General features: G+C 45.7%; 1 protein-coding gene across 1 annotated transcript in view; it reads left to right on the top strand.

The window, feature by feature from the left end:
• The window catches only part of fbxo41 (F-box protein 41), a 34692-nt gene extending 28707 nt beyond the window's left edge, over window positions 1-5985 (top strand). The window contains exons 6-13 of the mRNA XM_041934208.1: window positions 2065-2303; window positions 2402-2517; window positions 2947-3099; window positions 3264-3359; window positions 3456-3574; window positions 3913-4071; window positions 4265-4380; window positions 5710-5985. Of these exons, the coding sequence (XP_041790142.1) occupies window positions 2065-2303; window positions 2402-2517; window positions 2947-3099; window positions 3264-3359; window positions 3456-3574; window positions 3913-4071; window positions 4265-4380; window positions 5710-5772 (1061 nt within the window). The 3' untranslated portion in view covers window positions 5773-5985. The remainder of the gene's footprint in view (window positions 1-2064; window positions 2304-2401; window positions 2518-2946; window positions 3100-3263; window positions 3360-3455; window positions 3575-3912; window positions 4072-4264; window positions 4381-5709) is intronic.
• Window positions 5986-13352: the final 7367 nt, after the last annotated feature.

Genomic DNA, 13352 nt, shown 5'->3' with positions numbered 1-13352 from the left:
GGTTTACTTGTCTAACTTGCCTCAAACTCAGGAAAGTTAAGTTTTATGTCACAAAAGAAATGCGAACAGAACAGAATTTGTTTAAAATAAAGTCAAATTAAGAGACAAAAGTGCAGGAAGGAAATTAACGGACAGCAGAGAGGTTCGTAAAGGGCCGACGTTGGGCTGTTCTTGATTTTGTGTTAAAATCTTATTAAAGAAACAAGCAGACCAGCAGCTAACCATCAGAGACGGGATGTAAGCTCAGGCTGTGTGCATGCAAACTGCTGTGATCCACGTTGGCTGCAGTGACTCCAGCTGTGATGCATCCAGCTGAAGTCCTGCTTTCATGTTATATCTGCAATAGAAGATGAGTAAACCGAGTCGTCCGTCGCAGCCGTGTCTGTACACTGTCTCTGTGTGACTGCGTCTCTGGGAGACATCGAGCATATTTGCGTTTGCGACGGCTCTGTTTTCTCGCCGCTTCCTCGTCTCATGCTAAGCTTTGCTTCTGCGACGGAGCCAAAGTCAGACCGCCAGCCGCTGCCGCTCGCTTCTTCAGATCCGCCACAGATTGTACATCTCTCTGTTAACTTCCCACCCTGCCAAGATCCTGAAACTCACTGCTGCCGCCCTCCATTTCTCTCCACCTGACGCTGGGTGGACCGAGGCAGCGAACCTGGGCCAGAGCCCGATGATGAATGAACACGTACTGCTACGAAGCCCCAGTAGCTCAAAGGTTTTTCTCATGTCACGCTCAACATGCTACTGGCGTTCCTGCGCTCTGACGTGGTTCTCCTTACTGGGAGAGCCTCTGCCAGGTCCGATCAGATGGTATGTATCTGCAAGCACACAGTTTTTTCTCAGAATGTAACACACAGCTCGGCTTTTTTAGTTCATTTGGCAGCCTTGAGCGTAGGTGGTGTGTGTGAGAGAGAGAGAAAGAAAGAAAGAAAGCGAGAAACAGGAAGAGAGAGTGAAAGTGTAAGTAATGGTTCCTAGCCCTGATGGTTTCGAGCAGACGCCTTCCAAGGCCAAAGATGAAATGAGTCATCGAGGAGCAATTTCGCTGGGAGGAATAAGGCGAGCTTGGATTGGACACACCGTACCGGCCAATAGATAACCACAGAGGGGATGAAAAGATGCAAAGAAGGGAAAAAAACTGTCATCTCGCTTTGTGTCTTGTTGAAGGTTGGCGCCACCATGTGACAGAATGTCTGAAAGTCTAATATAATCCCATTTGCTCTGCAGAAGATTGGCTTGTCAACAGCAAAAGAAGTAAAATAAAGACAGTCTGTCCAGACCTGCAGATACTGAGCTAAATTCAGTCAGTTCAGCTCAACTGAATGTTCACCGCTTGTATAATGATAAATCATTGATTATGACAATAGAAAGTAGTAAGAACAATCAATCGAGCTGTAAGTGAAACAACAAAATCAGGAAAAAGGAGTAAAATACCAAATATAGAGATTTAAATACACACAAATCCCTCTAGTCTGTGCTAAAAGCTGTGGAAACAGCCAGTAAGTCCCTCCCTGAGGACCTCGGAGTGCCTCAGAGATATAATCCGACCACAAAGAGCTAAAAGTAAGAGTCATCAGTCAGAGTCGGGGCACGGATGTCTTCCTGTTCAGACCAACAAACGTGAGGAAAGGAAAGCACTGATGATGGATTTGGTATCTTTAAAAAGTCAGAAGTGAATGAAATGCAGTCCTGACGTAGTAGAAGCAAAATGAAATTCATGGCTGAGGCAGGAGTCGAACATCACACCTGCGTTTCTCACAGACAAACATGTTTTTGTTATTTATGATATTCACGTTTCCAGCCATACATTTTACATCACTTCAACCTTTCATTCAGCAGCGGCTCGGCCCGTTTTTCTTCCGTCTGTCTTTTTTCCAGCGTACTGAGCCTGTTTTTATATATTTCCTCCTCTGTGTTACATATATTTTATCTTCTGTGCAAATCCTTGAAAGCTTTGAGGTCCAAACTGAATGAACTAATGATCAGAAATAGTCCCTTTGTTTAAACTTGGTCTCACCCACATCGTGCTAACGGGTTAAAACGCTGTCGTTCTCGCCGCAGGTCGCTCTGACGGGGTCTACAACAAGCCATGCCGCCATGAAAAGAGCCCGTCCAAATCCAACGAGGTGATCAGTCCCGAGATCCTGAAGATGCGCGCGGCTCTCTTCTGTATCTTCACCTACCTGGATACTAAAACCCTGCTGAGAGCCGCTGAGGTCTGTCGCGACTGGAAGTTTGTGGCCCGTCACCCGGCTGTGTGGACCAGAGTCCTCCTGGAAAACGCTCGCATTTCTTCCAAGGTGCATAGTGAACATTTAGATGCTGTTTGCAGTCAGTGGTCAGTAGCATCTGGTGCCTTTAGCTTCATCTGTGTCTGATCTCCACGTTTGTCCCTCAGTTCCTGAGCATATTGTCTCAGTGGTGCACTCAGACGCACTCCCTCATCCTGCAAAACCTCAAACCGAGACAGCGGGGAAAGAAGGAAACCAAGGAGGACTACCTGAAAAGCACACGGTGAGGCACTGTGTGTTATTTTTGCTTATATCAACGCCTTGCTTTGCAAACCGTTGACCTGAGCTGCATCCTGAATGCCTCCTCAAACAGCGATCGATGCCAACAAGAGGAACACGAATGATTAAATGGTGACATTTTTATGCTGTTTGATTGTGATCAGCATGAACGATGTCAGCTTTCATTTCCCGAGGGAGGACAAGCAGAGATTACATGTGAGTGGTTTGTGTCTGACAGGGGGAGCTGCTGTTAAACAGTGCAGACGACACGCAGACTCGCTGTCTGCTGCATATATTGCTGCAAACATTGCAGGAACATTTTGTTTTGCTCTATAAATTGTAGAAGTGCTGCTCTGAAGGGCAGAAGAAAATTATGTCCTCTGCTCTGTCTGTCTGTCTTTTTTGTTGACCTTCTGCTATGTCTCCATCTAAGTGGCTGTCTGGAGGAAGGTCTGGAGGCGTTGTTAAAGGCCACAGGAAGTAACCTGCTGATACTGAAGATTTCGCACTGCCCCAACCTGCTGACCGATCGTTCCCTCTGGCTGGCCAGCTGCTACTGCCGAGCTCTGCAGGCGGTGACCTACAGGTACGCCTGCACGCCCACGTCCTACACCTCCCCGTCCACTGTGTCGTGCACATATCTTTGCTTTAATGCATCCGTAAGACTGCAGGCAGCTGTGTGCTGCAGACGCACGCCGTCACATGTATGTGATTTAAACACAAATGGTGTTTGCACTTACTGCGCTCCAGGAGTGCCACAGATCCAGTTGGCCAGGAGGTGATCTGGGCCCTCGGAGCCGGTTGTCGAGACATCATCTCCCTACAGGTGGCGCCACTACACCCATGGTAATAGATACTGTGCCTCTGTGAAGGCGGATTAATGCCAAATATTCTGTCTGGTTATTAAATGAATGACCATGGACTATAATTTGTCTCTTGTAGCCAACAACCTGCTCGTTTCAGTAACCGATGCCTGCAGACGATTGGACGGTGCTGGCCACACCTCCGTGCTCTTGGTGTGGGGGGGGCTGGATGTGGCATTCAGGGGCTGGCATCTCTAGGTATGTATTTAAATATTCAAGTTGTAGTTTAATTCCTCTCAGGGGCTTCAGCTACAGCACAAAAATGCATTATTCATGATATTTATGAAGCATTCAAAGACCGTCATTTCTATTCATGACTGCAGTCACACATGCAGGAAGATGGTGGTGGGGGTCTTATCTGGACATAAAGTAGGACAGCACTGACCCCGCATTTAACCAGCGTCGTGTTCATACTTACGTAAATCAATTCATATATTCTGAGAAGAGCCTTTATGAACAACCTTTGCTGTTATTATCTGGACACCCTCATGCTCATCTTCCTCACCTTCCCTCCATTCACTCCCCGTCACCCCCAGCGAGGAACTGCATGCGCCTGCAGGTGCTGGAGCTGGATCATGTGAGCGAGATCAACCAGGAGGTGGCAGCAGAGGTTTGCAGAGAGGGCTTGAAAGGGCTGGAGATGCTGGTGCTTACCTCGACACCCGTCACCCCTAAAGCCCTGCTTCACTTCAACAGTGAGTGTGATCGCTGCTGCACAGACTGCTGCAACAATGCAGGCGGCTTTGACTGTTGTTTACGATTGTTTAAGAAAAGATAACTGACAAGAAGCGGAGAAGAAAACGACGGTGCATTCACTCTTCACAGCTGTAAGTGCTCATTCCTGTTGACTCCCAGATCAATAATGTCGCCTAAACTCCACTCACGCAGGTGTTTGCCGCAACCTGAAGTCCATCGTGGTTCAGATCGGTATTGAAGACTACTTTGAGGACCCCAACAGTCCTGAAGCCAGAAAACTATTCGATGAGATGGTCAACAAGCTGCAGGTAACAGCACCTGTAGCGTGCACACACACACACACACACACACACACACACACACTCTTTCAGCGAGCTTCACCTGCTGCTCATACGACCGAGACTTTTCTTCTAATCAGCTGAACTTTAAATGTGTTTGAAATGTTTTAATGTGCACATTCAGGCCCCAGCAGGAGTTTCCCCTCAGCGCCAGCACACGTATTTTACTCTCTAACTACTCTGACATCCATACAGTATTGACTTTGTGAGGGTAATGGCTAACAGGGTGGCTAACTCCTTAAAGTGCCTCTTCAAGCATTGATTTAACCTCTAAAACTCATCTCTGCTCATCAACATGTCGCATTTAGACGTTTTTTCATGAAAAAAACTCGACACCTCTGCCTTCCTGTCGTGCACATACATGACATGAATCATTATGTAGCTTGGCAGGCTAATGGCTAGGATGTTTCTACAAAAATCCAGATGTGAAGCTACAGCTGCTCCTCCTCTGCTGCCCCTCGTTTCAGGGACGGGGTCAATATGAAACACACCATGTGGACATGTGAGCGGGACTGAAAAACTCGATTTTCATTGGTCTGTAATGGAGGGGGCTCTCTGTGAAGCACTCTTCCTCGTTTCTTTTTCTGAGCCAACGTGTCCTTGGAGTTTTCACCACTGTAAGCACATGACTAACAGCTCGGCCAATAGTTGTTCAGAGGATAAGATGCATCTATTTATATCACAGCTGCACAGTATTTAAAGCATGACTCAATCCCTGAAGCCCCAGTGATGGCTGGTTGTGGATGCGCTGGTGCTAACTCACTCGAGCGGGGGCTTGCTGTGAGAGGCTCGGGTCATTGTTATAGCTGACCACACACAAACAGAGATATAAAAGCTGTGAAATCCCAGGTTTTATTTATGTTTTGCTTCTGTGAGTCAGTTTACAGTGTGTTCATCTTGGATATTGCACTCAAGATGGTGGGGTTGCTCACAGCAGTTAGGTAACCTCTCCAAAAGCTGCAAACAGCTACGGTTTATTTTTAGCCCTCCCTCTTTAAGTTTGCCGAGAAAAGGCAGCCAGAGTCCTCCTGTCGTGTTTAATCACCCTTTTTCTGAAGGGAGTTCTGTAGAGGTGAAGCTTATGAAGCGAGACAGTCATCCTTAACCCGCTGCACCTCAGTGCTGCACAGTTTTACACACATCAGTCATTGTACACACATACTGTTAATGGAAGGAAACATAAAGGCGTGAAGACGACTCGGGAAATGGAGCATTTTGACTGGATTTATAGAAAATAATCATAGAGGTTTCCCTCGAGGAAACAAGACTCTGATCTCCTTTCCTGCCTTTTTGTTTCAGGCTCTGAAGAAGAGACCCGGCTTCTCCAAAATCCTCCACGTGAAAGCAGACAGTCTCTGCTAACGTCTTTTGTGCAGATTCTTCGAGTCTTGGAGAGGCGCCATCCTGGCTCCAGTCAATCAAAAGGACCCAGCTGTTTTGAGCCCACTCAATGGGGTTGAATACGTCTGCAGCACCGACAGAAACAACAGAAGACCGCCATGATGAACCAAGGCCGAGGCTCGATGCGCATACTCTGCTAGAACAACCTTCAAACAGAAAAAAACTCATTCAATATTCCAGGAAGGGGAAATCAATACGTCCTCCGTGTTGGGTATGACTGAAAACCAGTCAGGAGGCTTATTTGGACAAAGTCTTTATCACATGAAGGGCCTGTTTTAAACCTTACAGACTCAAAGAACCCAACAAAACTGTCAGAATCCTCTTTCTCAGTCTTCTTTTGCTTTCAACCTAAAAATGGACCGTGTTGTCGCACAGAGCCAGATTCCTTTCACGAACAGCCTGCAGCCAGGTGACAGCGCTGTATTTAACTGTCTCAATGCACATAATGCTTGACACATACTTGAGACTACCACAGCACCCAACAGCTCGTGGGAAGGAGCACATTATAGAGCAGACATACTTTCCACAGAAGTACGAGGTTAAGAGTCTCGAGACAGGAGCTTTATGTATGCGTGTTTGCAGATAAGCGAAAGCCGAGGATTGAATACACGCTCTTCTACCTGCCTGTCCTGCACAACTCTGAACACTTACCACTTCCACCCAGAACAGAAACATGCTGCAGCAGCTCCAGGCGCAGCGGAGAGAGCAAGGACAGCACTTCCTGTAACACGCAGACCTTGACAGTCTTCTCGCCACTGCATGGCAGCGATGCATTTAGCCTCTTCTCCATCCTCCGCTTCCTCGTGCCAAACAGCAACGTGTCACGATCCTGGACTCTGTGTTTTCGATGGTTGTGGTGTCTCCGGGCGGACGATGATCCGTAATGCATTTATCTAAAAAACAAACAAACAAACAAAAAAAAAAACTGGTGCCGTTCGTTACAGTCTGTCCTCATTCCAGTGAGCGTTTTCTCCAATGTGCCATTAATGAGGGAAGAGGGACCGTGTGAGGCGGATGTTTAATCTCCTCAAATCAAAAGCAACTTAAATTAGTGGAATTTGATTTGAGTGGAAGCAGAAGGGTTTCGTATGGAGAACGGTCTCCAGGTGTGTACAGGTGTTACAGTGTTCATGTATCATGCGAGCTCCACACTAAACAGTGCCATTCCTGTTAGCAGTGTTTGTCGTGGCCGAGGCCCTGAACAATGCTTAGCTCTGTTTTTCAGCTGACGTCCTCTGGCTCCCTCTGCTGGTTTGTCCACGCACTTGCACAGCCGACAGCCAGCTGCAGTGATTGGACACGTCGTGCTCTTTGCAGCATGGAGCACGCGTCACCTTTCAGTCAGTCAGAGCCAAGGGACCGGTTCTTCAGCATCACCTTCGCAGTAGGACTTTGATTTGGTGCGGCTCGCGGCTCCAGTTTAGTTTCGGATATGCTGCAGAAATTCTCAAGAAGTATAAGTAGCAATACTTAACTGTGGTGGAAGGTGCTGCACACGCCTCTGAGCTGCAGAGGTCTTAAAGGGTAGTTCCAGTAAGTTTAAACCACATCGTTCATAAGGAATTCTACTCAACCTTCTTAATGTTATCAGGCTTATCTCAGCTGATAAACTACACATTTGTGACACAGAAACCTGCATTATAAGCTGGGGGTGTGAAACATGTTGAAAGGTGCATCGACAAAGCTGCACAGAGGCTATAGAACAGAAGAGGGGTCGCACCCAGAATGTTTGGAGCTTGACCTGTACGAGGGACCAAAAGTCAGTCAATCTTTTAAAACCATGAAAATGCATGTATTAAATCAGCGGAGCGCCCCTTTAAACAGTAACTCTGCTCACACCGTTTTATTGATTCAAAGGAATCGAGCACACCGTTTTGAAACAGGTTGAAAAATGATTCACACATCAGGCAGAACATCACGTCTGCAGGTTGGTCGCCTGGCACGGTTGTACCTGGCACGCCTCATTTGTCACAAAGCGCCTCGCTCTGCTCTTCAACACATCTTAGCATTCGTGGGCGGGGCGTGCGAGCGTTTCCAGGAACGGCGGGCAGTCGTTCGCCACGTGGGCTCTTTGAAAGTGAGTGAGGAGGAGAGCTGCTGGTTCTGGATTTGTGTAGCTGCGTGTTGCCGTGATGATGTTCCAGGTCATGTGTGAGAACAGTTGTGGGCGTCCATTCCTTCATGTTCTTCCAGTCCTGATTCTTATTCTTATCCTCCACTGGTGGCGGCGCTCGTCCGCTCGGCCTCACCGGGGGAAACAAGGTGGAAAACTTTGCTGACACAATAGAGAAAACACAAAGCACTTGTGGATTTTTGAGTTTTAGACAATCCTGCCTTCGCTATCAGCTAAACTCTGTACATACTGTTTATAAAAAATCCAAAACAAGAAAAAAACGCCAACATTTGATGTTATATAATATTAAGGTTATACTTACGAGTGGAAAAGGTTGAAGTTTACAGGTCATCATTCTGTAAGCATTTTCTCTCCAAAGCTGAATGAAAGATAAATATAGAGAATTATATTATGTATAACAGTAGTGTTGAAATTGCAGTTGTGTATTAGATACTTTATATTAAATGTGCATCAGAGTCATATAGAGATGGAAATTATTTAAGAAGAGGATAAAGATGATAATTCAGCTATTTATTTCTTTAAAAAAGAGCGATGTGTATATTGTTGGCATGTTTGTGTTCGAGCATCAATCATTAAGTTGCCTTCTTAACTGTTCTGCTACTGTGACAAGAAACTTCTAGATGTTTAAAGAGCTTTGATTGCCTGCAGGTTAATAACGTTTCTCTTTATTTGATCCAGTCTGTTGTTGCACTAGTGAGAAAAAAAAGATATTTCAGATGTTTATTATAAGAGTGTTGTTTTTAATGTTCAGCTATCTCTCAGTATTTGACAAAATATGATGCACTTTTTTTCCTCAACACTTTTCGGCCCGCTGGTCGTCAGTCACGTCAGAGCCGACGCTGGTTTCTGTCGCGGCGTGAAGCCGACTGTTCGCTGACATGTCCGGTTTCGTGGAAAGAAGATTCTGGAACGCATGAACTTCCGTGACTGAACAGACGTGCAGTTAGCCTCTTTCCTCTTACGCCATCTCTCGTGTCTCATTGGTCGGGAAGTTAAAGATTGAAACTGATTCAACGACATTGAAGTGCTTTTTAGGTTCATTGCCAGTATGACCTTACGCTCGTCTCAGTATCTGTAGCTCTCTTTGTTTTATTTGCATTATTACTGTGGACTTCACCCTCATACCAACAGCACACTTGCTTTATTGTGAAAATGGACCTGCTGAAGACGTTACAGAGCTCGTGAGCTCAGAATATGCAGATTAGAGGTGTCGAGTAAGCCGGAGGGTGATTCTTGGCTTACATCTCCATTCCCTGCCTCTCCAAATATAAAGCAGAATAATTTCTTATAATTTATTTACTTTGATTCAGAAGCTGAAACGAGCTGCTTCTTCATTCACGTGTTTATTTTATTACTTCATTTCCTTTTAAATCCTCCTCTGTTGCAGTTACACCCATGGACCATATTGTGCAATTGAAAAACGGTGTCTGAGTGTTCATGTACCTCTCTGTACATATTTTATGTATGAATGATTGTACTCTGCCCGTTCATCTGAATAGTATTTTACACATTACCTCAACACTTATCTGGGCAATTAAGTGTGCAGTTTGTCTTTGTACTTTTTCATCTTTGACTGCCTTCGACCGGTCTGTCAGTTGGTCCATGAACTTCATCCATGTCGCTACGACAAAATGGGTTCTGTTGCTGAAAAAAACCTTCCCAGAAGATGATCAGCCTTGTACAATGACTGCAATAGATGGAGATGTTTTGCTACTCATTTTCACTCATTTGTTGTCATCAATAAAGTTGCTTTAAATTGTATTCGCTCGTACTTTCGGCTGCTTTTGAAAAAGTATTGTTGATCGTGCTTAAAGCGTCAAATTCAGTTCTTGGGCTGTTTTTTCTCCAGCAGCACCAGTTCACACTGAGATCCGCCTGCTCTGACATTGTGTCTTCAAAGAAATGTTGCCGCTGAATTGATTTTTTGTCAGCGCAGCACCTTGTGAGAAAGCCTCTGCACTCACGACACAGTGCTAATGCTCAGGTTCAAGGAGGCCAAAAGCATCACGTGTGGAGAAAGAAAGCCTGCACGCTGCAGCTGAAGGCAGTGCAGCTGTGAAGTCTGTCAGGGCCACAAATCAAATTTAATTTGCCTCCACTGTATCTGGGAGGCAGCAGGAAAGCTCAACAGCTGAGCAAAGGAGACCTAAACTGTCTGTATGATAGATAGAAGCAGAGGTAGGAGGGAAAGTGACTCTTTCATTAATCCTGCATCCTGCAGGTGGAACCGTAGACTGTATTCAGGTACGTACAGCTGTCATGGTAGCACACACAGCATCATTTGTAGTGAAGCCGGAAGCCATGACAGTGAGTCCACAAGTACAAAACGTAGCTTTCTCTATTCGTTGTGGCCTTTCGTCCACTCACAAACGCAGTTTCAGGTCACGTGTAGTCAGGGAAAGCAGAGTGATGTGAGTATGCGCTGTTACCGCCTTTGTTTACATCAGGTGATTCTGAGCAATGGAGGACGTGGCCAAAACAGTGCTGATGCTAACGTAGCTCACGGACTTTTTATCTTGCTTACACATAAATGTGCAGTAACTCTCCCACAACACAGACTGCCACCAGTGTTGCTGGTTTTGGACCTGGTTGCAATCATGCCTTCACAGTAGGATCACACCTCTAGCTGCAGGTAGCCTAACAGCTTATATTCAGGCTTCTGATTGGCCAGCACGGCTCTAGGTTTAGGGTAATATCCACCTGTTGGTTTGGCATGCTCTTGACACAAAAATGCTTGTGTGGACAGAATTTTTGTCGAGAGGGAAGGAGGAAAAAACAGTTTTGAGGAATATGTGTGGACTGGGCCTGATAGTGGTCCACCTAAACAGAGAGCAGTCGTCCTTTTCCTGCAAAGCTTTGCTGTTTGCATTCATCTCTGTTGTCTGTGCTGAACTGGTGTATTTAGATCCTTCGCTATATTTGGGTCTAAATACAGATACTTTAAAACAACATGTTCACTTGTTTTATTGTCCAGTTGGATGCACAGTAATTGATTAACTGTTTCAGATGAATGAATGAATGTTTTTCGTATGATTTCAGATTTGGTTTTTTAAAAAACATATTTCTGCAGCTGTTTTATCAGTGTGAGAAAAGGCTGTATTCAGTGTGCACACTGTGTCGTTAGAGGACACTTCATTTCTTACTTTCTACTGTGAACATGTTACATAATGTGTAAATCTGCTAAATGTCACACTGCCAAAATAAGACACTGGTGGTTGAAAAGATCCTTTAACCTTTACGCTGCTAATTCCCTTTACACCAACTCCTCACAATGCATGATGCACTGGCCTTTTAAGTTTCAAGACTGTTGCACCTCGGAACACACCCGACATCATAGTCAGGTATGGTGTGTTCCAACACCTGATGGAGATCCTCAGTGCTGCAGGGTGGACAGGGAGTGGACAGGGTGTGGACACAATTTTCAGCCAGTTTATGCTGCCTGCAGACAGCGTGAGTCTGCAGACAACCTGAGCCTGCAGACAGCGTGAGCCTGCAGACAGAGTGAGTCTGCAGACAGCGTGAGTCTGCAGACAGCGTGAGCCTGCAGACAGAGTGAGTCTGCAGACAGCGTGAGTCTGCAGACAGCGTGAGTCTGCAGACAGCGTGAGCCTGCAGACAGCTTGAGTCTGCAGACAACCTGAGCCTGCAGACAGCTTGAGCCTGCAGACAGCGTGAGCCTGCAGACAGAGTGAGTCTGCAGACAGCGTGAGCCTGCAGACAGCGTGAGCCTGCAGACAGCTTGAGTCTGCAGACAACCTGAGCCTGCAGACAGCGTGAGCCTGCAGACAGCAGGACAGTGAAAGGAGTTTGTTACCTGGCTGAGAAGTTGGAGGTGTGCAGCCTGCAGCTCTTCATCTGCTCCTTCTTGTTCCATCACTTCATGCGTCTGCTGTCAGAAAATGAGCTGAAAATGACCACTGTCCTGAGACAAGGTCAAATCCACATTAAGTGTGCGGGACCTTTATTTCCCAAATATTCTAAACACAAAATCAGAGAGACAGCACTGGTCGTCTCTTTATCGGAAGATCTTTAGAAAAAGAAAAATAAACTCTTGGCGCTGTCTCTACATATTGGCATTCAGTGTTTGGATGCCCGTCATTCTCACACTGGAACTTTGGCCTTTCTGTTCCTTCTCATCCACCAAGTATCTGATGCTCTGTGATATTTATAGCTGGCAACAAGCTGAGATCCAGAAAAACTCTCAGTTCTGTCTCTTTGGCTCGTGTTCGGCTTTGAATCGTTTGGTCATTAAAATGCTCTTCAGCTGTTTCTGTAAGGACACGAACATCAGATGAGGTGTTGTTACTTTAATGATCTTATGTTCTCCTGGTTATAGTGAAAAAGTAAAAATATTGGCCTGAAATGTGAAAAATAGTTCTGTGACTCTCATGAAACAAAACCACTGATGTGGCTTGAACCCATTAAGAGAGAAATATTGTACTTTTTACTCCACTCCATGTATCTGACTGCTTGAGTTTCCTGAACAGATTAACATAAAGTGCAACACAACAGGTAAGCTGTGTCTATTACGGCATCCAAAACGTCTTATTTTGTCAAAGCAGTAAAATCAGTCTGTCGTGATGAAAGTCTGTTTTCGGGATTCTCACATTCAGGCTCTTGAAACGAGCTGATTTCTGTCTGAATCAGGCTGAAAACATCGAACCAGACTGGCAGATTGTTTTCCACTTATTTTAGGAATCCTCATATAAAATAGTTAAGATCTCTGACTCGCTCCACCCATTTGTCCTAATTAAGATCAGTTTACCTGTGATGTCACGGCTCAGTCTGCTAAATCAGTTCTATGTTGTCTTCTGTGGCTTTAGAGGAGCTTGTAAGGTCTTAAAATCACCCTGATGATATCATCGAAGGTTGTTTCGACTCGGAAACTTGACGCTGAAACTCAAGAGGCCATTGGAGGAACTGCAGTTTTTGGCTTGATTTTCCCTCCCAGGACGTCGCCGCTTGGTCCTACAAGGTCCCGCGAGGTGAGATTTGCTCCATTTGTTCTGAAATCTCCATTTCTACTCGTTTTTTCCTCCGTGGTCTTTCCATCTCACTTCTACACTAAACTGCAGTTTGACGCTGTAGCAGAAACGTGTAGAAAGTGCTGAAGTGGACTATTGTTAATGTTTATGAGGGCTGCCACTGGCCCACGGGCCACACTTTGAGAACCCTAACACTACAGGTGTGAGGAAATAAGCATGATACGATGATTTGTCTGCACCGTGTGACTGCTGTGTGTGTTTTTGGGGCTGAGGAGGCAGCAGTCTGAGCAGAAGGTGTGAACGGTCACATGTTGTCTCATTACAGACTCATTCAGTAAAAGCGCTGCGGCGCCGAGGTGTCCTCAACTCATTGAGTCGCTTGTCAGGTGAGGAGGAAACGACCTGATGATGGAGCACAGAAG

Source organism: Chelmon rostratus, chromosome 3 (assembly GCF_017976325.1).
Source record: "Chelmon rostratus isolate fCheRos1 chromosome 3, fCheRos1.pri, whole genome shotgun sequence".
NCBI classification, from domain to species: Eukaryota; Metazoa; Chordata; class Actinopteri; order Chaetodontiformes; family Chaetodontidae; genus Chelmon; species Chelmon rostratus.
This window is presented reverse-complemented; position numbering and strand designations above follow the sequence as displayed.